General features: G+C 41.2%; 1 protein-coding gene and 1 pseudogene across 1 annotated transcript in view; one reads left to right on the top strand and one right to left on the bottom strand.

Annotated features, from left to right (window-relative positions):
- shoc2 (SHOC2 leucine rich repeat scaffold protein) overlaps window positions 1-23,599 on the top strand; it is a 148,535-nt gene that overhangs the window by 64,067 nt on the left and 60,869 nt on the right. The window contains exons 2-3 of the mRNA XM_072479516.1: window positions 6,355-7,312; window positions 17,191-17,328. Of these exons, the coding sequence (XP_072335617.1) occupies window positions 6,610-7,312; window positions 17,191-17,328 (841 nt within the window). The 5' untranslated portion in view covers window positions 6,355-6,609. The remainder of the gene's footprint in view (window positions 1-6,354; window positions 7,313-17,190; window positions 17,329-23,599) is intronic.
- On the bottom strand, window positions 14,264-14,896 carry LOC140392456 (ornithine decarboxylase antizyme 2 pseudogene; annotated as a pseudogene).

Genomic DNA, 23,599 nt, shown 5'->3' with positions numbered 1-23,599 from the left:
AATAAGCGATTCTTTTTCTTCTTATTAATAAAAATTTTTAAAGTACCCAATTATTTTTTCACAATTAAGGGGCAGTTTACATGGCCAATCTAGCTACCCTGCACATTTGTGTTGTGGGCATGAGACCCACGTAGACACAGGGAGAATCTGCAAGCTCCACACGGACAGTGACCTGGGGCCGGGATTGAACCCAGGCCCTCAGCAATGTGAGGCAGCAGTGCTAACCACTACCCCACCGTGCTGCCCTTCTAATTTTAAAATGGCCAGATCTGAGATGATGCTTGTGTCTAAATGCTTCTGAAGAATAACTGAAGCAAAACAATGGGCTCAGTGGTTAGCACTGGTGCCCACAGCACCAGAGACCTGGGTTCGATTCTGACCTCGGAGAGCTGTCTATGTAGAGGTGGCACATTTTCTCCGAGTCTGCGTGGGTTTCCTCTGGGTGCTCCGGTTTCCTCCCACAGTCCAAAGATGTGTAGGTTAGGTGAATTGGTCACGCTAAATTGCCCCTTAGTGTCCAACGGTTAGGTGTGGTTACTGGAGATAGGGCGGGGGATTGGGCCTAGATAGGGTGCACTTTGAGGGCTGGCACAGACCCGATGAGCCAAATGGCCTCTTGCACTTTAGCGATTCTATGAATTATTTTATTGCCAGTTGAGATTGGGAAACCGTTTGGGGCATCACATGTTTAAGTCCAAATTTCTGTCTCTTGTTTTGCTTTAACTTGATCTGATTTGATATTTTGGCTGTTTCTTTCTAATTATACTGTGTCCAAAGATCTGAAAAAGCATTCTCGTGTATAAATGTCACATTTTATTGAGTAGTCTAGAATGGGAAGTTTAGGTTTTGCGGTTTATTGCGACAAAAAACTTGGATTGTTTCTGGTCTTTTTGCTGTAAAATTATTTTTAAGATGAAGCGCACTTTTTTTTGCACTTATCAATTGCAGTTAGGAAATGTTTGTTGACTAAGCTCGTGACCCATGGTCTAGTTTTTAAAGCTAATTTCATGTCACAACATGGCAGCGATAAGGAAATAGAATTGCAGCTTTAGAAAATTCTCTGGAAATCATTTGTTGAATCATAAGAGAAAGGAGATATATTTATGTTACAATATATCTACAATTATTACAAACCAAATTGTTTGGAAAACAATTGGCGTCATAACCGTTGACCCGAACAGGCGCTGTAGCGTGGCTACTGGGGCTTTTCACAGTAACCTCATTGCAGTGTTAATGTAAGCCGACTTGTGACAGATTGAAATGTGAACTATCCATCACTTTGTCCTATTTCACCTATGTTCAAGTTTAGTGTCTACAATGTCCATTAATGAAAACGTTGACATTGAATATGGCATGACATTTCAAAGTTCCTCATTCTTTGTTAGATATGTAGAAAGAATCATCTGGCCAGTGATGGATTCAGAAATCTTAGTTTGTCTTATGGTTTTGAACTTGCAGAAAGTTTATGATGGAGCATGTGTACATCTGTGGGCAAGTAATTAAAATAATAGATCAGTTTGCCTTGTTTAAATTATGTTCATGGAATCCTTCGTGTTTGCGTGGGTCTCACCCTCAAACCCCAAAGATGTGCAGCTAGCTGGATTGGCCATATTGAATTACCCCTTAATTGGGAAAAAAATTAATTGGGTACTCTAAGTTTATATTTAAAAAAATAATTCTTACAGTGCAGAAGGAGGCCGTTCGGCACATGGAGTCTGCACTGGCCCTCCGAAAGAGCACCCTATCTAGGCCAGTTACCCCAGCCTGTACCCATCACCCAGTAACCCCACCTAACCTGCACATCTTTGGACTGGGTTCATGCAACCCAAATGTTTGTACTTGGTGCCTTTTTATGACCTAAATAGCAGCCATGCAGGTTGATGCTGGGTAAATAGCATTCGACTTACTGTTGCTTTGGAGGTCTGATTTGTATTCAACTCTCAAGTTAAAGATGTACATTTTAGAAAGCAGCTTGATTTATCAAACCTCCTCTCGAGGCCTGCGGGAAGTTAATCCGCCTAGTGACTCTTCCCTTATTTTACAATTAAGAAAGGCAAGTGAGGTTTGAGTTCTGAAGAGAGACTGGAGAAATTGGGCTTCTGCTTTCATTAGAACAGGAAATGCATGAGTAGGTTTGATAGATGTGTTCAAAGTTAAGAGGCTTTCATAAAGCGAGTATATCTTTTTGCAGTTTGAATCCATAAACTTCAAGTGCGTGCATTTACGGCTTCTAAACTAATGAAAGGAGAGGTTGGGAGAAGAAACTGTTGTGCGCAGTTAGTGGGAGGTGGAGTGGTCAACCAGAAATTTCAGTGATGGAAGTAGAATTTATGTTGCCTTTTAAAAAGGAAGTGGATAAATATTTGAATGAGAAGAACATTAAGGTTTGGAAGGTAAGTTATATTTGGATTGCTCTTGAGTGTAGGTTTAGAAAATTGAATAGTACCCACCTGTGATATCTGATGCTAGACTTGCTAGCTTTTAAATGTTCTTTTCATTCACTCCATTACCAGTTTTGTGAAATAATTGAATTGTATATCTAAAAGATTGGTACAGCACCATTCCTTTATTGTGATTTGACCAGTGAGGGAAATGTTATGACCAAATTGATGGCTTTGGCTTTGCCCGTTTATGTTTCCGTCAAAATGACTTTAAGATCTTAAATGGCATAGATCTTCATAATATACGCAGCAGTCACTGTTGGCCGTGACTATGTAGGAACATGTTGTATTTGGAAATTTACTGCGCAAGTAATTGTGTGAATCTTTTCGCTAAGAATTGAGTGTCGGAGTTCAGTATTGTAAAACTGCACAAATGACGTGATGTGTAATCTTTGCAAAAGAAAGGAGTGGAGAGCTGAAAGTGTTTCAGACCCTGGGACATCTTACATTTTAAAATTTGATAATCCAAAGGTGAAGTGCCAAAATCCTTATTTGAGGGCGTGGGCAGGTTTGAAAAGAATAAGATTATTTGGGAATTTCTAATGATGTCCCAAAAAATTATTTGGTAAGTTTATGTTTTAAGAGTGTGACAGTAATAGAAGAAAGGAAACAGTCCATTGTAATGTTTTGATTCACAGTAAGCTTAGTTGATTATTTGTTTCTTTTCATTTTTGCATGCAACTTCTTATAAAGCACAGCCTGGATGCTGACTATAGAATTGTCAAAATAGTAATGCATTTGAGCAAACCAAGGTATCTTAACAGCTACTTGGAACATAATAGTTGTTGAATGTGATTATTTCTGTCCAATGCATCATATTTCAAGGATTGTGTTCATATGTACATAATGTACAGTTTCACAGGTTTGACATTCTGGAAAAGCACAAGTTCAGGTTGGGAAGATGAATCTTCGTTTCAGGAAAGTAAGGGTGTAGGGAAGACGAAACATGAAATGACTCGCGAGTTTAGAGGAATGTGAGGGATATTCAAAGGAATTTCAATGGTTATGGTACAGCAGGAAGCTATTCGGCTCATGTCTAAAATGGCTCTCCAAATGAGCATTAAGGTAGGCTTATCATAGAGTCCTAGAATTTACAGTGCAGAAGGAGGCCATTCAGTCCATCGAGTCTGCATTGGCTCTTGGAAAGAGCACCCTACCTAAGCCCATGCCTCCACCCTATCCCTGTAACACATTAACCCCACCTCACCTTTTTGGACACTAAGGGTAATTTATCATTGCCAATTCACCTAACCTGCACATCTTTGGACTGTGGGAGGAAACCAGAGCACCCGGTGGAAACCTACGCAGACATGGGGAGAACGTACAGACTCCGCACAGATAGTGACCCAAGCTGGGAATCGAACCTGGGATCCTGGATCTGTGAAGCAACTGTGCTAACCACTGTGCTACCGTGCTTAGTGCCATTTCCCTTGCTTCTTGCCCATATCCCTGCATATTGTTTCTATTTAAGTAATCATCTGATGCCTTGAATGCCTCAATTGAACCTTCCTCCACCACACGTCCAGGTAGTGCATCCCAGACCCGAAAAAGTTTTTTTTATTGCATTGCGTTTGCTTCTTTTGCAAATCACCGTAAATCTGTGCCCCCTTGTTCTTGATGTTGTTACGAGAGGGAACAGTTTTCCCTATCTAGCCCAGCCCCGTGATTTTGAACATCAGGAAAATTTTAATACAGGGAAATGTTGGAAATGAGCTTGTGGTAGCATAGATAAGATTAGAGATGGTATAGCAAAGGTGCACTAGATTGATAGCTGGGATGAGGATTATATGATGAGTAGATTGTGTTTATAGTCTGATGTTTAGGAGAATGGGTAGTGATTTTTATTGAAAGATGTGGGATTTTGAAGCGACTTGACAGGGTCAACCCGTTTTCCCCTGGGAAACAAGGACACCGGCACCATAGGTGGGGGAGGATTCATTAGGACTGAGATGAGAAATTTCTTTAGTCAGTATAGTGTACCTTTGGAATTCTTTACTGCAGAAGGTTGTGGATCCTCCATCGTTAAATATATTTAAGGTGGGCGGCATGGTGGCTCAGTGGTTAGCACTTCTGCCACACGCTGCTGAGGACCCGGGTCACTACGTGTGGAATTTGCACGTTCTCCCCGCATCTGTGTAGGTCTCACCCCACATAACCCAAAAGATGTTCAGGGTAGGTGGATTGGCCACACTAAATTGCCCCTTAATTAGAGGAAAAAAGAATTGGGTACTCTAAATTAAAAAAAAAAAGGCTGGGATGGATAGATTTTTGGGGTCTTGGGGAATCGAGGATATGGGGAATGGGTGGGAAAGAAGAGTTGAGGCCGAAAATAACCATTATCGTATTGAATGACAGAGCAGGGGTGCGGAACCGTATGAATCGTGCAGGGGTGAGGGGCCGTATGAATAGTGCACCTATTTTAAAATGTTTTTATGACCACAACTGGATGAGGAGAAGACAGGAAAATATTGGCGTGCATGTTTTCCAACAGCACAACAGGGATGCAGGAAGAACCTTTCCAGCCACTTGGGACAAGATTGAAGTCTTTGCGCTGACTGGTTTTAGTGAGACTTGAGGGGCACAATAGTTCTTGGGACCAAAGCGGAAACTGGGGGTGCCCTTAATGGGAATTCTATCGAAGGACTTCTGTTTGAAGTGGAAGGACATACTGATGCATACTAGTAGATGATGATGGAGCTGTCAAAGGTATGGGTGTGCTGTTGGTTCACCCGTTTATAGGCAAACGATTTAAGCAAGCCTTTGATTACCTTATTCAAAAGTGCTTGCATGATCAAGGCGTGGCTCAGACACTGCAGTGAGAGAGCTAACGACTTTGAATAGGAGAGCGAATGGGTTTGGTAAGTTTGGCTGTTATTTACAGCCTTATTCATGCAGTCAGTAAATCATATTGGTTACTTGTATCATCATGCCAAATTTTACTTTCTTATTATTTGTTCCAGAAATATTTTTCTTCTTTGACTCTTGTCGCGAATGGATATTCGGCATTCAAACATCAGCTCTCCTATCTACTTGCCCTCACTGCCTGTTTATTTTTCTAAAGATATCATTCTTGTGCTGTGCTGGATCACAAACTCACTGTACATGAGAATCTCTATTGGCAGCTTTCGTCTCCTCTCCCACTTAATTTTTTTCTCTTTTATTTGTCTCCTTTTCCCTCGACCAGTGACGTTTTTGCCCGTTCGCTAGGGACAATGCTGATAGTTACTTCCGTAAATTTATGGGGAAATGGTGGCGTCTTGGTAATGTCACTGGACTATCTAGCCTACACGTGACTGCAGATCCTCACAATTTGGTTGACTCTTAACTGCCCTCCCTCTGAAATTGCTGAGCAAGCCACTCTGTTCAAGGGTAATTAGGGATGGGCAACAAGTGCTGGCCTGCTCCGTAACACCCACAGCCCATGAAAGAATAAAATCAAACCTTTACGTGATCAAGGTTTGGCTCAGACACTGCAGTGAGAGTGAAAGACTGAATAGGACATTTCTTATTTCCGTGGGATTTTATGTGGTGAATTAAGACGTTGAGGGAATTATTAAAGCTGTTCCCCAATTTTAAATAAAATTTTAAAATATATATATATATATATATATATATATATATATATATATATTTTTAAAATCTAGAGTACCCAATTCATTTCTTCCAATTAAGGGGCAATTTTGCATGGTCAATCCACCTAGCCTGCACATCTTTGGGTTGTGGGGGCGAAACCCATGAGACACGGGGAGAATGTCCAAATTCCACACGGACAGTGACCCAGAGCCGGGATCGAACCTGGGACCTCGGTGCCATGAGGCTGCAATGCTAACCACTGTGCCACCGTGCTGCCCACTTAAAATATATATTGGTCTACTGCTGCTCATACCTATTTTCTTATCTGTTTTTATTGCAGGAATGCTTCTGTCGCCGCACCTGAAGAGGGAGACTTAATGTTCAACATGTGGACAGCAGCTGTTTTCCAAATTATAACTGGAGGTCATATCCATTAATGACAAATGTGCAGCTTGGTACCATATCAGACGTCTTGGTTAATTTTACTTGGTTTCCTAGAACATTTTAAATACAATCCGTTTAATCTTTGAAGATAAGAATTTACTCCATTGTGTTTTAAAAAAAAAAACTATCGAGTGGCTATTTACTTGCAGCCATGATGAGCAGTACACTCGGAAAAGAAAAAGACGGCAAAGAAAAGGACCATAAAGTCTCATTGGGAAAGGACAGGGAAAGGGACACAAAGGCTTCTGGTAGCTTTGGGAAGGATGGCAAAGAGAAAGAATCCAAGACCAAAGGGAAAGATGCCAAAGAGGGGAAAAAGGAATCTAGTGGGGTGCAACCAGGCGTGCAATTCCAAGTGGATAATACAATAAAACGGCCAAATCCAGCTCCAGGACGGAAAAAATCAAGTAATGCTGAAGTGGTTAAAGAATTGAACAAGTGCCGTGAGGAGAATGCAATGCGTTTGGACTTGGCCAAGAGATCTATTCACATGCTTCCAACATCAATCAAGGAATTGACCCAATTAACTGAGCTTTATTTGTATAGTAACAAATTGCAGTGTTTGCCAGTCGAATTGGGTTGCCTTGTGAACTTGGTCACCTTGGCACTAAGTGAAAATTCACTTACAAGTTTGCCTGACTCTCTCGATAACTTGAAGAAATTGCGAATGCTTGATCTACGGCACAACAAACTTCGAGAAATACCTACAGTAGTATACAAGCTGGTTTCCCTCACCACACTCTATCTGCGGTTCAACCGGATAACAACTGTGGAGAAGGATATCAAAAATCTAACCAAACTTACAATGCTGAGTATCCGTGAGAACAAAATTAAACAGCTCCCTGCTGAAATAGGTAAGTGTATCCTGTGTCTTGCCTGCATGACCAAAACAATTTTGATTTATTTTCCCTGCAAATTCATTTGGAATGTTACTGTGGTATAACTGGTTGATGGGGTTTGGAGGATTTCATTAATTATTGATCTGTTTTTCTATATTGATTTTGCACAGCTTTGCTGTACAAATTGGAGTCATATCTCAATACAAGTCCAATCACTTTTGTTCGTGTGCCGTTATGCGCAGAGATTATCGTGTTAACAGGTGCAATTTCATAATGGACATTGATGTTCTGAAGTGAAGATTGTGTAAAACTCTACACAATAATAATATGCGTTGACTACTCAATGCTTGGAAGGCTATGAGTCAATCATAAGGCCATAATTCACTTGAGGGTTCAGATGAATATTCCTAACTACAAGAATGAAGCCCGAGTAATTCCACCCCTGAATCCTGAGAACCGATTGCTCCTTGTAAATCTACAATATTGTTTCTATAAAGAAATTGTCTTTGCAATCATAGTGCTGTGTGTATATCCGTATGGTTACTCTGTAAATTAGTGTAAAAAATTCCTATATCTTTCAAGGTGCTGTGAATATGTTTTTTCAAAAACTGAGCAAAGATTGGATTTCAGATGAAGCGAGCAAGATTCTTCATTTATACCCATTATGATGAAAGTATGCTGGGAATTGTAGACTACAGCTTTACATTTATTTCAGTAATTGGGAACAAAGATTTTGTAATAGTTGACTTCCACTTGAATGCAGCAGAGCTCCTTTTCTTTTTAAAAAAAAAAAATGCTTTTATTGAAGTTTTTACATATTGTACACTCTCCAATCAGTAAGGATAACTGTGCCGATTATAATGTACATGTCAATTTCCTTTGTGCCGTCTTCATTCGTTGTTTCAGGGTCCTTTGTGTCAGTTGTTTTCCGGTCTCCCCCATCCCACCCTCCCTTTCTTGTCTGCTCCCTGTGATTCCGTGTCCCCCCCACCCCCAAGCTCTTTTGGCTGTTGGCTTCAAGCAGGTGCTGGAACAAGTTGGTGAATGATCTCCACACTTTGTCATGGTGATCCTTGGATGATGAACTTGATCTTCCCCAGGTGCGAAATTCTGATAAGTCTGCCAGCCAGTCTGCAGCTGTGGCAGACTGCTGATTGCCAGCCAAGCAGGATTCTCCAGTGGGCCATTTCGAGAAGCAAAGGCAAGGGCGCCGGCCCTACCTGGCTGGGATACACTGAAGACGGCCACTTTAGGCACAGCTCCACCCTCACCCCCACAACCTTGGACATTACCTCGAAGAAGGCTGGCAGGGCCCCTTTTCCAGTTCTATCATTAACCAGGAGTGATATCTCTACTGCGTAGGCTAAACAAATCACTAGAAAGCCAGTTATTTTGGATTTGTGGGGAAAATGCTTTTGATGCAGTCTAGATTCCTATCAGCAATTTTGGGAAACACGTCAATGTTTATTTTTGCTCTGAAGGATATTTTTTTCATTGTGTTCTTGCACCAAAATTCTTGCCACTTTTTGTCAATTCCAAGTGAATTTTTCTTCAAGTATGTTTGCAGTAATTCATTGAACTACAAATGTACAAATATGGATTAAGGTCCTTAATGAGGAAGAAAACAGGTTTACATTTGAAATGGTAAAGTTGGGTATGATGTGTAAAATGTTTAATATTGGTGGCATTGCATTATTTTTTAAAAAAAGTATTTTTAGTGGACTTTTGACATTTTATATTGACATTTATGGAACAAGACAAAATCAATGCATGTATCAAAATTACAACACCATCCATAGTTTCAATTATCATGGGATATATAGTCTCGATATGTAAAACTTTTATTACAAGGTGCGCTTGTTAAGACCAAATGAAATTCGAGCTGCTGTGGTTGCTTTCATATTGTCCTTTACTCCCTTCTGGTTTCCTTCTATTTGCCCTTTGTTTCTCTTAGTATGTTCTCTCTCTCTTTTCCTCCCCTGCCTTTCCCCTCTTTGTTTTGTGGTCTATTCTTGGTGTTTTGTGGCCTGTTCTGGTGCACCCCCCCCACCCCACCCCGGCCGCTGATTACGGACAGGTCTTGAAACATGTTGGTGAGCAGCCTCCACGTGCAGTGGAAGCCTTCCTCTGATCCTTAAATGGCATATTTTATTTTCACTAGTTTGAGAAATTCTGCAGGTTGGACAGCCAGTCTGCAGCTTTGGCGTGTCGCTGGCAATCGCAAGCCGAGCAGGAGTCTCCAGTGGATGGTCAGGAAGGCAAAGGCTACGGTGTCCGGCCCCCTCCCTATGAAGAGCTCTGTCTCTTCTGACACCCCAAAGATCGCTACTAATGGGCAAGGCTCCACCCTCACCCCCACAACCCTGGACATGGCTTCAAAGAAGGCTGCCCAGTACCTGCCAAGTCTGGGGCAAGACCAGAACATTTGGCCATGGTTGGCCGGGCTTCTCTGGCACCATTCACACTTGTTATCCACCTCCAGGAAGAACCCACTCATTTTTGTGCTGGTTGCCCAGTGCACCACCTGTAACTGCGTTAGGCATATCCCTGCGCACGTGGAGTTTATCCTGTGCAGTGCTTCGATCCAAAGTCCTCCCCCTATCTCCATGCCTAGTTCTTTCTCCCATATCTCCCTTGTTTCATCCAGGGGTGAGCATACCTCCTCCAGTAGTTGCCCATACATCTCCGCACAGTTTCCGTTTCTTAGTTCGCTTGCGGTCAGTAGTCTGTTCAGTAGTGAGCATCCCGGTATCTGGGGGAATGTCATTGTCTCCTTGTGGAGGAAGTTTTTGATTTTGTTCTTTCTTGGGTCGCTACCTTTTGGCATTGCATTATTAACTGCTGCCACTAGTTAAAACGCAAGGCCTCTTAACAGTAAATAGTCATTGCAACATACTTTCCACCAATAAATTGCTTAAGAATAAAATTACTGAAATGAGGGTGATGTATATGTATTGTCAAATATTCTATCAAAGCATCAATTCGGGTTAAAATAAAAATGTAAGATTTTATGTAAGATCTAACGTAAGATCTGCTGAATTTTAATTCAGCAAATTTGCATCATTGCCGCCAAATATTTGCTAGCTTTGGCTTTAAAATTGTTCTCAAATTATTCAGGTTCACTTTGGTTAGGGGTTGTACGTTGTGCAGCCATTGAAGATGCCTATTTAGTTGGTTTTATTGAAGCAGTGAGTCACCTTTGGTTGCTTCAAGCTTTTAAAATAAACTTACTTAGATTTTACAGTCTTAAGGCCAGTTCAGGAATTTTCCATTTTAATAAAGGAGAGATGAATAGAATGCATGCTAGGTCCGAACCCATGAGGAATAAATGCAGGGTATCCAAAGCTGGAGTACCCTGGATGACTAAGGATATGGAAGAAAAAAAAGAGGCATATGATGCATGCTGGAATAATAGCAAGAGAAATCAGGAAGAGTATCTCAAATGCAGGAGAGAGGCTAAGGCTGGAATAAGGAAGGCTAACAGGAAGCATGATGAAAGGATGGCCGGCTGTGCTAAAACAAATAGCAAAATGTTATTCAAACATATTAATGTTAAAAGCTTAGTGAACGATAGAGTGGGACCCATTAGGGACAATCATGATAAACTGCTCACTGAAGCAGAGGGTATGGAAGTGGTACTAAATGAGTACTTTGCTTCTGCCTTTACCAAGTCATAAGATGGTGACAATGGCCCAGTTGAAAATGTAGGTGTTCAGCAACTGAGCAGTATAGTGATTGGTAAAGAAAAAGAGCTAAAAAGGCTGGCAGCACTCCAGGTAGAGAAGTCGCCAGGCCCGGATGGGATGCATCCTAGATTGCTGAGAGAGGTAAGGGAGCATATTGCGGAGCCGTTGACAGAAATTTTCCAGGCTCCTCTGAACACAGGATTAGTCCCGAGGGACTGGAGGATTGCAAATGTGATGCTGTTGTTTAAGAAAGGGGCAAAGGATAACTCCAGAAACTGCAGACCTGTCAGCTTGACATCTAGTGGGAAAATTGATGGAGGCCATAATGTGGGATGGGATAAATATACACTCAAGGGAAAAATGAATTAATGCAATACGAGACAATCAACATGGCTTTGTCAATGGCAGGTTCTTTGACGAAGTGACACAGGCAGTGGATGAAGATGGTGCTGTGGATGTTGTAAATTTGGACTTTCAGAAAGCATTTCAAATGGTGCCACATGGCAGGTTGGTTAGCAAATTAAGAATGTTTGGAATTGATCGTCCTTGGCAGCATGGATTAGAAGCTGGCTGAGAGATAGGAAACAGAGGGTAGGTATAGATGAGCATTTCTCAGACTGGAGACGAGTTGAAAGTGGTGTTCTTCAGGGCTCAGTGTTGCCTTTTCTGATTTATATAAATGATTTTGAAATGGGTTTTGAAGGCAAAATCTCTAAATTTACAGATGATTAACTAGGGAAGAATAGTAAATTGCGAGGATGATGCTAAGTGACTTCAGAAGCACATTGACAATTTGGCCAAATGGGCAGACACCTGGCAGATGAAGTTCAATGAAGCAAAATGTGAGGTAAGGCATTTTGGGAGAAGAAACATGGGAGACAATATAGGCTCAATGGTACAACTTTGAGGGGTAGAGGGACCTTGGGTTTCAAGTGTATAATTCTCTGAAGGTGGGCAGGCAAGTTGAAACAGTTGTTAAGGCTTACAGGATGCTTGGGTTTCTAAATAGGTATAGAGTATAAAAGCTCTCTGCTAGTATTACATAATGTATACCTGCACATATAGTTTACCCGTGGGCCATAAATAGTACAATAGTTTGTGGATAAATGTTAAAGCATAGTTGGCAAGTTTGCAGTGCATCATTGCTATTTAATCCTCCTATTGATTGGAGCCTTTTAATTTATTGCTAATTTTTGTTTGGATGGAAGGAGATCCCTTCAAGGACAGTAACTTATTCATGAGCAGATTAATTCTTTTCCCACAGAAATGTGACAAAGACCTGTGCATTTTGGTACAGTGGTAGTTGATGCCAGAAAAGTGGGTGTTGTACCTAATTTAATGCCCCATTGCATCCAAGACCTGTGACTATTATGGTTCACTTACCATTGTTGTGGTTATGTAGGACATTTGACGTGGAGCATAGAGAAATATGAACCTATGTAAAGATTAGGCTTTCATCCAATACTTCATTTCCTTTTCTACTGTGACTTGGGTGAAGCTTAGTGTTTCACTGATCTGGGGGAAAGGGAGGATATTGTGTGTATGCATTTTTAAGATCAGTCACTGTGCAAGAATATTTGTATTGATGCAGTTGCTTAAGCACCTGTGCACTTTTAAATGGAGATGGTTGATTATAAGACTGAATTATGTCTCATTTTTCTCAGTGAAATGTGGATTATACACTTGTAGACATTGCTGCTTTTGTGCATAGCATTTTGTTATTAGAGTTCGAGGAAGCACAGCTACAGATAGGTGTTAGCAAATTCACACTTTTTTGCTGCCTGTTATAACTGAAACAAGCTGTTAGCTGACACCACCCAGTAGAGGAACTTGTCGAATTTAACGGTTTGAAAGCTGGTGTAGTAGTTTAAGCTAAGCCTTCTGACCAGGTTCTGATTCCATAGATTTTAATAAGCAAAATAAGCCAGGGACAAGCATTTGGAACCAATGTAGAGTTAAAAAAAATTCTCTGCACAATTGTGGTTAAGCATTAGTACTAGATCAGTTTGTGTAAGCGGTCTTGTAGGAGAGTGGTTTTCGAGAGGTTTTTAAAGGGAGGATGAGAAGTACCAAAGTAAGAGAGTTTGGGAAGAAAAATTACAATATTGCACAAGGTTGAAATCCCTGCTATTGAAGATGAAGTAGAAGGTGTGACATATACATCAGGCCAGAATTCTAAGAGTAAAGTATGCATATGTAGGACTGGGAGGGGATGATGGTGGAAGGATTGTAAAAGAGGATTTTGAATTCATTCGTTGGGAGATCAGGAGTCAGATGGTTGTAAGGAAGGATGCCTAGCAAGTCTGGATAGGATGAGGTGATAGAGTTTGAATTCACATGGGCTCAGGAAAATGCTGAGAGGAATAGTGTGGATGGGAGCTTCAGTAGGGATAAATACTTCAACAAATCATCCCTCCCCCCTGCAAACTGCATTTCTGACATCATGTAATTTAACTCTCCCATTCCATATTTGTTTAATTGGGTTGTAGGAGTTGCAAGGTGTGGGAAATAATGGAATAAAGTAAATTTGGTATTTTAAAAAGGTCAACTTTATTAATTTCAGACTCTAAACAACAGGCCTGATGGCGTGTGCTATATGCAGAAACAGCTGGGATACTACTTAATGGTCTTTCTGCATGAAATAAACTAAATCCCATCTAATGCCCATACTCCATCTGTCTAGGATTAATACATTGTTGACTAGAAGATTTAATGCATTAAGGGGTGATCATCTGCAATGTTTCTATGTCGCTCTTCTCCTCCCCCCCCCCCCCCTCACCCCCACCCCCAAGGAAAGATTCAAAATTGTATTTTTCAGATCAACATAATTACTCGTGCTCAAAGCTTTTAAAAAAAAAAAAATTAAAAAAAATTGAAATACTTTTATTTATTTCTTTTTTAAAACCGCTTTCTAGAAGGTACATAAAAACCGCAGTATGTGAAAGGAATTCACAGGCTTTCAAATATTTTCTGTAAACAGCAATGACAAATAGGCACACAGTTCAGGAAACAAATGACAAAAGAAAATCTTGATAATTTTGTAATTCTAGACACACTATTCCTGCTCCGTATTAATCCAAGCTGAATTCAGCCCAGATTGCCTAAAGAACATCTAGGCAAGATGATCAATTTTGCTTATCCAAATTACAACGAAAAGCTGCACCTTTTACAGGCCGTAGCTATGGCATTTCACAGCATTTATACTAAGGACTACCCTCTCCCAATCGTGTTACGATAAAAAGTGGGGAAACAGTAAAATGTTCCTCGATGCGGCTGGCTGCTACTTCTCAGACAACGATTGATCAATGGAGTATGCCATGAACAGGACATCCGGCTGAGCTTGAACCGAGGGATGGCCTGGTCTCACAATCTCAAAGCCCATGAAGCTGAATGTCCTCAGAAGCAAGGCTCGATCCTCTCTGTTCTTGTAGAAGCAGACAAATACATATTCCACCTGCATCTTCTCCTCAGCAAATTCTAACAGCGCAGTTAACCCTTCTTTGCTTCCTTCTGCCAAAATGCCATTAGGAATTTCCACAAAGAGATTCTTATTGGAGAAAACGGCATCCCATTTGGAGACCTTGGAGTCTGTTAACATGTATTGAAAATGGACAATATGTTGCTTTCCATTTGCCAGTAGCTCTTGCGTTACAGTTAGCTTCTCATCTGTGTGGAAGAGAGCTGTAAGAGTGTGATCCCTTCCATTCCCTTGCCCACCCGGGATCTTCACTGATGGGTGAGGGGCATCAGGAATGCCACAGAGGCCCTGGACTGAGGTGCCTGCAGTACTGTTACTGAGATGTACCACTCAAAGGAGGAATATTGCTCTCCTGGGTATTTATCCTGGGCTCTTGTCTCTTTCTTTTCCAAGGTAGTGGCTATTGAGTATCTGTTCGACGGAGCTTCTCACCATCCGGCTGCAGACAGAGCCCGTTCGCTGGGGGGGGTTATGCTGCCAGTGGTGGCGAAAGCGCTTCCACCCTCTCCGCCTTCCAGAACCTTCAGCCTACATTTTAGAATATTAGTCTGAATTATATTCTGCCTGAAAATATGCAGCACCTTCGGGGGGGGAAAAAAAAAATTTCACAGTACGATTAGAGGACAGAATCTGATTATTTTCATCTATTGATTTAGATGGTGCGATGTAGGTTAATGTCAGGATCCTAATCTATCTTAGTCGGGGGAGGGGGGCAAAGAAAAGAACTTTGGGCAAGGTAATTTGTTCCACTTGTGCTTGATAACTTGATGGTGACATTGGCAGCTGGAATGAGGGCAGCGATGGTGACCTTGGAGAATGTAGAAAAATATTGAACTTCCAAATTCAAACATTGGCTAAATTCTGATTTTATAAAAAAAATTAAAAAAAATTGACCTATGCGTCATAAAATGCTTTGGTGAGCTAGATTTGAATGTTCCTTTTGAAGTTTTTGATGCTTTTTTAAAAAAATGACCAATGACTTGATTAGATTCCAGGAGCAATTAATCATGATTTAATGAAGATGCCACTGAACTGAGGCACTTCGAGGCTGTGGTGACCTGAACTGACAATGCGTGAGCCTTTGCGTCTAAAATGACAGTAATCGCAAGAGCTTGCATGATTCCAGCATAGAAAATCTTTTTATATTTATGAAATGTATAAGCAAAACGTGCAAAGCTTTTTTTTTCATTTAAAATACTTCTTTTTAAGCCACTGAATTAAAACCCAATCAGTTGTGGACGTTTTATTCTTTCCTCCCATCTCTGGGTAAAAGCACCCAATTTGGGTTGATTAGATGCAAACACACAATAAATAAAGGACTTGGTCCCAAAATAAGCTGACAAACTATCTTTTAATGAAGGACCATGAGGTTCAATGGAAAATAACTACTATGCAGATCCCCAATAATGTATTATTTATCAGTGCATGCATCATTTGTGTAAAGGGTCGCATTTCTCCCAGTGACCACTTAGCTCATGCCTATATTTTATATACTATCACTTGTAATTTTAATGATATATTGGAATTAATACTTCCACCTTTTATATCTAATATCTGATCAAACTTAAATTGATTATAGCTGTGATTAAATTCTGAGCAGAGCCTTTCCATTTCCATTGTAATACATAAGCTGCGACACAACCCAGCATTCAATTGCGAGTGGAAAGGTCGATGCAGTGCAAATAGAGACTGAGACTTTGTTAATACAGTTTGGGTGAGCACTCAATAGAACATACAGTGCAGAAGGAGGCCATTCGGCCAATCGAGTCTGCACCGACCCACTTAAGCCCTCACTTCCACCCTATCCCAGTAACCCCATCTAACCTTTTTTGGTCACTAAGGGCAATTTATCATGGCCAATCCACCTAACCTGCATGTCTTTGGACTGTGGGAGGAAACCGGAGCACCCGGAGGAAACCCACGCAGACACTGGGAGAATGTGCAGACTCCTCACAGACAGTGACCCAGCAGGGAATCGAACCTGGGACCAAGTGCTGTGAAGTCACAATGCTATCCACTTGTGCTGCCCAACAATGTCCGTTCATAAATGAAAAATATTGCAAGTCAAATGCTATTTCTCGATGTATCGACATTTAAATGCCATTTTCCTAAAACGACTGACAAATAATAGTTCTACTTTTTGCAGTCATTAAAATTACAATAATTGGGAGAAGCGGCATTAACAGATTTTTAAAATGTGTGTCTTCAACGGGTGCATGTCTTTATGAGCAACAGATTTTCAAGATTTTGGCTCTGCTAAACTTTGTGGACCTGCTGGATCAGGATTGGGGAAACCGGGAATTAATTCACTGGTGTTGAGATTTTCCAAATTTACTGTACAACTTGCATTGAATCTTAGTTACGTTGCATATGCAATAGTGGATTAATCTTTGCCTTGTTAATGGGGTCCTACATTCGGGGACTCTCCCTCAACCCATCTGCAATGCCACTCTCCATTTTTTAAATATACCGCTTCGACTCTGCGTCCGGTCACTGTCTAATCTCGTACTATTCAGCACCAAGTGTATTAAGACGTTTATTACGTTAAAGGCCACATGCAAGTAATTGCTTATGGAAATAATGAAGGAATTGTGCACCTGTCTTTTCGGGGATATTGTGGAGAGGTTGGTCATGTTGCTTTTGGTGAACTTTTTTCATGAAAACAAAATAGTACCAAAATTACTAATGCAAAATATTTGAGTGTCTAGATTTGCTTTTCTTTTTAACAGGTGAACTCTGTAACCTCATAACACTGGATGTGGCTCACAATCAACTTGAACACCTCCCAAAAGAGATTGGCAATTGCACACAAATCACAAACCTTGACCTACAACATAATGAGCTACTTGATCTGCCTGAAACTATAGGTAAGGAGACAGTTGTTTACTGCTGTTACTGTTCTTTCTTTCTCCTTGGTGAAATAACTTAAATTACATGGCGTTGCACATTTAATCTGTTTACTTATATTTGGTTGTTAATGCTGCAGATCTTTGCTCTGAAATCTCAGCGTTTCATTTCTACAGGTTCTCCTTGAGGTTCTTTCTTTTTTCTGAGGGCAATTTAGCATGGCCCATCCACCTACCCTGCACATCTTTGGGTTGTGGGGGTGAGATCCACGCAGACACGAGAATGTGCAAACTCCACATGGACGGTGACCCGGGGCTGGGATCGAACCCGGCGCGAGGCAGCAGTGCTAACCACTGCGCCACCTTGTCGCCCTTATCTGAGGTTCTAAACATTAGAAGAACCTTTGTTAATTTTCAACAGTTTATTGAATTTGTCATATTTAGGCTTACTGATTTTATAGTTTCCACTATAAAAGTGAAATTGATTGAGAGTTCAATCCTCAAAATCCTGGTAATATCCAAAAAAAACTATATAAAAATGGAATTTGATTTAATCTGACAGTAGTAATACAGTGGCCCAGGGTAATGCTCTGGGGGTATGGGTTCAAATCCCAACGCAACAGCTGGTTAAATTTAAATTCAATTAATAACTTCAGGAATTGAAAATAGTGACCATGGAATTGAAAATAATGACCATAAAATTATTGTTGATTTGTTGCACAAAAAACATCTGATCAATATTGTTTCGGAAAGGAAATCTGCCATCCATGAGTATTTGTAGATTACTTTATCGAAACACCCTTCATTTTTTGTAGTCACAGAACCTTTGGAGTTAATGGACATACCAGTATACTGCCACAAAAAATTAGGCGAACCCTATTGGCGCTGTGGAATAGAGTATTTAATGTTTGATTGGTTTCTTGTCGGAAGGTTATGATGACTTCAATCTTCTGTCTTGAATTGATGTCAGTTATAAATCAACGTGTTTAGGTTACTGAAGTATAAATTGGCTGTCAATTGCTGCGATTGAGCTACCCATAAGGACTTAATGTATAATTTCAGAATGAAAAAGACTTGCTGTGAGATGCATTTATTTATCTGATGGCAACTTCTCGCCTGAAGCCTAGGTTAGGTGGCTAACTTCAGATGCAAGAGTTTATTACATAAAGGTTGTGAAATTCTTTTGGGATTTAGTTTTACGCCTTATTCATCAGTTTCTGTCTCTGGTGAAGTTTTAAGATGGTTTTATAATTTTAAACTCAGGACACCGTAGTCACTCACTCGAATTCCATGAGGCACCATATTACCCAGTGGATGGAACTAATTTTGGAAGGCAGAAAGTCTCCGAGAATGCTGCTCTCCTTGAGCTGAGAGACTTGATGCTCTTGTCTGCTTTCCTGCTGTAGATTTTTCAACATATGTCAATCACCTATGAGGTACCTAGCGAGTGAACACTGAATGGTACAAGGACTTTGAAGTCTGTGATCTTACAAATGGCTCCTTGGGAAGCGTTACTTTGATAACATGTTGCACATCTAAGAAAGCATACTGCAAAATAAATCAGAAAAAGCACATTAAGTTCAGTGTGTCTTGATGGGTTCATGTCCACAGATCTCTGAAGGTTGCCACTCAGGTGGATAGAGCCGTGAAGAAGGCTTATAGTGTGTTAGCGTTTATTAACGGGGGGGGGGGGGGGGGGGCTTGAGTTTAAGAGCCGCGGGATTATGCTGCAACTATACATGACCCTGGTGAGACCACATTTGGAGTACTGTGTGCAGTTCTGGTCACCTCATTATAGGAAGGATGTGGAAGCATTGGAAAGGGTGTAAAGGACATTTACCAGGATGCTGCCTAGTTTGCAGGATAGGTCTTATGAGGAAAGGTTGAGAGAGCTAGGGCTTTTCTCTTTGGAGCGGAGGAGGATGAGAGGTGACTTAATAGAGGTTTATAAGATAATGAGGGGGATAGATAGAGTGGACATTCAGAGACTATTTCCTCGGGTGGATGTAGCTGTTACGAGGGGGCATAACTAACTATAAGATTAAGGGTAGGAGATGTAGGAGGGATGTCCGAGATAGGTTCTTTACTCCGAGAGTGGTTAGAGTGTGGAATGGACTGCCTGCTGTGATAGTGGAGTCGGACACTTTAGGAACTTTCAAGCGGGTATTGGATAGGCACATGGAGCACACCAGAATGACAGGGAGTGGGATAGCTTGATCTTGGTTTCGGACAATGCTCGGCACAACATCGAGGGCCGACGGGCCTGTTCTGTGCTGTACTGTTCTATGTTCTGTTCTATGGTTTATTAAGCTAATATTGCAGAATTAAAAGTATAGAATGTAGTGATATATAGTCTGGCTTCAAAGCTGCGTTAACTGTATCATATTCTATCATACTGTGCTTGATGTATGCAACAGGAGGTAAAATAGATGCAGTTAGCATCAACGTGTATTTTTACGTCAAGACTTAGCTGGCACTGAGCAGCATGGAAAATTACCACCATAACTTTGGCTTGTGCACCGCAATGTTAAACTCCTAGATGTTGGCCTAATTTTTAAAATCAAGTCTTTGACAGCAAGTGTTGATAATGCCTTAGTACAGTTGAATAGGGGGGAATTGAGATTCAGATTTCCCCATATTCTATGGTAGAGCAGAATACAGTTTGAAACTAGTTGAACATTCATGGTATTCTATTCTTTTAAATTCCTACAATTGCTAAAAGTTCCAGCAGCAATGCTCCCATAGTTCAGTGTACATTTATTTTAAAGAATGCTTTCTGAAACCTTTGTGGCAAGTAAATAGAAATGCAAATAATTTGCAAGGTATGAAATTAATTTGCATAAATTTGGTTCAACCATAGGATTCATGATCTATACCAGATTGGTTAATGTAAATTTGCTTTCTATTGCTAATTGATCTGCCTCTCTTTTTGTGTAGCTTGGTGTCATGTTTTGTTTTGTATTACCTGCAAAACACCTTGAAGTTTAGAAATGCTGCATAGGTACAATTGTTGTTAAATGGATAAAATTTGCATGTTTGGCTTTAATTTGATTTAATTGTATTCTCAACCTTTTTTGAGAAGATAAAGTGTAAAGTCAGGTCTAATAACTTTATGGGCATGCCCTGTCTGCTTTGCGCATTAGTTTAGTAACTGAGAAAGGAATAATTAAAAGAAAAATTAAGTGTTTTTTAACATAGAATTTACAGTGCAGAAGGAGGCCATTCGGCCCATCGAGACTGCACCGGCTCTTAGAAAGAGCACCCTACCCAAGGTCAACACCTCCACCCTATCCCCATAACCCAGTAACCCCACCCAACACTAAGGGCAATTTTGGACACTATGGGCAATTTATCATGGCCAATCCACCTAACCTGCACATCTTTGGACTGTGGGAGGAAACCGGAACACCCGGAGGAAACCCACGCACACACGGGGGGGATGTGCAGACTCTGCACAGACAGTGACCCAAGCCGGAATCGAACTTGGGACCCTAGAGCTGTGAAGCAATTGTGCTATCCACAATGCTACCGTGCTGCTGTGTTAATCTGTTGTACCAGGACTTTCTATGAGCCAAAACATTACTAGACTAGCAAAGATCAAGGAATAAGTATGTTGGCCCATAATGTCCGATCTTCAGAATATCGTTCCTGGGGGGCATCTCATAGCTATGCTGGAGGATGCCCCTTTGAAGTACTCACACACTGATTCCCGGGAAATTGCCTGGGAAATTCCAACTTCTGTTCGGCTATTGCCTTGCATTGGGAGTCATCTGATACTCTTGATTTAAGTCGCAGTCTTTGGATGATTCCTACTGTCTTTACAGGAATAGTTACCCAGGAAAAGTTAGAAGAAGTAAAACCACCTCCAACTCCTGGGTAACTATAGTACTAATTCCCATTCTTCTTGGCCCCCCCCCCCCCCCCCCCCCAAGCCCTTCGACGACAACTTTACCAACCCCCAGCCTTCTGACCACCTACCCCACCCCTGACTCAGCTTGTTCACTTACTGTACGCAAGTTCTGGCTTCTCAAAGTGGCTGGACCTCTAAATTCAACTGTTTATGGCACCTGGTTCTGGAAAAAAGGGTGTGTGCCTTCCTGAACCTTGACTCCTGCACTCGACTGAAGGCCTTGGGAACCCACTACACTATTCTCATCTGCTGTGCAATGGAAGGCTGAGTGAGAAATGTGGCTGCATTTCAGTGTAATTATGAAGTATTAGAGCAGTAATCCAGATGGGATTGTCACTCCAGAGATTTTTTTTTCTCATAATGTCTCTACTTTCCTACATGGTGCATTTTTAATAAAAATAAATTATTTATTTTCAATTAAGGGACAATTTAGCGTAGTCAATTCATATCATGACCATGTTTTGGATTGTGGGGTGAGCCCCATGCGCACACTGGGAGAATGTGCAAACTCCACATGACAGTGACCTAGAGACTGGATCGTATCTGAGTCCTCAGTGCTGTGAGGCAGCAGTGCTATCCACTGCACCACTCTGCTGCCCTGTGCATGGTGCATTTTATGTTGAGTTTGATCACTTGAGGTTTAGAAAGTGAAAAAGCATGTCTCTACTCAAGGATTATTAATATGTCACTTTGTAACCCGAAGGCTTGCCAACTCTGAGCACTACTTTATGGATTTACTGCGTTTGCTGTTTGTCTTTCTACTTCCATCTTATTTCTAAAATTCATGTTTTCATTTGTGTGAGCTGTTCATCTTTTCACCTAATTAAACTATTTTCACATTTAGGTCATTGATCTCTGATATAATCTAAAATCTTTTTGCTGATCTTTTTGGAGGTCAGACAACCAATTAACCCTTTCTGTGATTGCTATTTGTTAATCCTTTCTGCTCCCTTTTTCACTTCCCCCAACCACTTTCCATAGCTACTCCAGTTCCGGAGTGCCTTTTTAGTCTTCAATCCTGATGAAGGTACCATCCCAAATTGTCAACAACTCTTTCCCTTTACAGGTTGAGTGACTTGCTATGTATTTGCAGCATTTGCTGTTCAATTTCAGATTTTCAGTTTATTTAGGAACTTGTAGCCAGTTCTGGGCCATGATTACAGAAAGCCAGCATTTTCAGTTGCTTTTTCTTTGCTTTGTGATCCTAGTCACAGATGTTGCTGTGGTATTAAGAGTGGAGCACTTACCATTTCACCTCTGGGGCATTCAATCTAACAACGACAGATGTGATGAAAGCCTGCAATCTGACTGACTCTTAAAGGGAAACTAGTAATTTAATCAACTTCTTGTCTGATTATTCTCCACTAACCAATGTTGCACTTTCCAGGGCAGCACAGTAGCATAGTGGCTAACACAGTTGCTTCACAGCACCAGGGTCCAAGGTTCGATTTCCCACTGAGTCACTGTCTGTGTGGAGTCTGCACGTTCTCCCCGTGTCTGCGTGGGTTTCCTCTGGGTGCTCCGGTTTCATCCCACAGTCCAAAGATGTGCAGGTTAGGTGAATTGACCGTGATAAATTGCCCTTAGTGTCCCAAAAAAAGGTTGAGGGATTATTGGGTTACAGGGATAGGGTGGAAGTGAGGGACTAAGTGGGTTGGTGCAGACTCGATGGGCTGAATGGCCTCCTTCTGCACTGTATGTTCTATCGCAGCGGTCCTGAAGTGAAAATGAATAAATTAAACTATAGCGGCGGACATTAATTATAATGAGTTGATCTATTTTCATTATTTATGGGGATACCAAGTCGTTTTGTGAAACACTGTGGGGCACTTCTGTTTTTTTAAATTGTTGCATGGTCTCTCTCTCTCTCTCTCTCTCTCTCTCTCTCTCTCTCTCTCTCTCTCCCCCCCCCCCCCCCCCCCCACACTGACAGGTTTCTAGTTTTTAAGCACCTAATATTGGGATCAGGTATGGCACAGGCCAAAAGTCATTGCCAGGGTTCCAGGTTCGATTTCTGGCTTGGGTCACTCTCTGTGCGGAGTCTGCACGTTCTCAGTGTGTCTGTGGGTTTGCTCCGGGCGCTCTGGTTTCCTCCCACAAGTCCCGAAAGACGTGCTGTCAGGTAATTTGGGCATTCTGAATTCTCTCTCTGTACCCGAGTAGGCGTTGGAATGTGGCGACTAGGGGCTTTTCACAGTAACTTCATTGCAGTGTTGATGTAAGCCTCCTTGTGACCATAAAGATTATTATTATTCTCTCCGAAATATTGATGATTCTAACTCTAGTAACAGAACTATTGCTGCACCAAAATATTTTTTTCCATTTCCCCTGACATTAGACAGTCAAATTACATAGAATTTTGAACACCAAATCATGCCATAA

The sequence above is a fragment of the Scyliorhinus torazame genome, chromosome 16 (genome assembly GCF_047496885.1).
Source record: "Scyliorhinus torazame isolate Kashiwa2021f chromosome 16, sScyTor2.1, whole genome shotgun sequence".
NCBI classification, from domain to species: Eukaryota; Metazoa; Chordata; class Chondrichthyes; order Carcharhiniformes; family Scyliorhinidae; genus Scyliorhinus; species Scyliorhinus torazame.
Note: the sequence above shows the minus strand (reverse complement) of the source record. Positions and strands in the feature narration are given on the sequence as shown.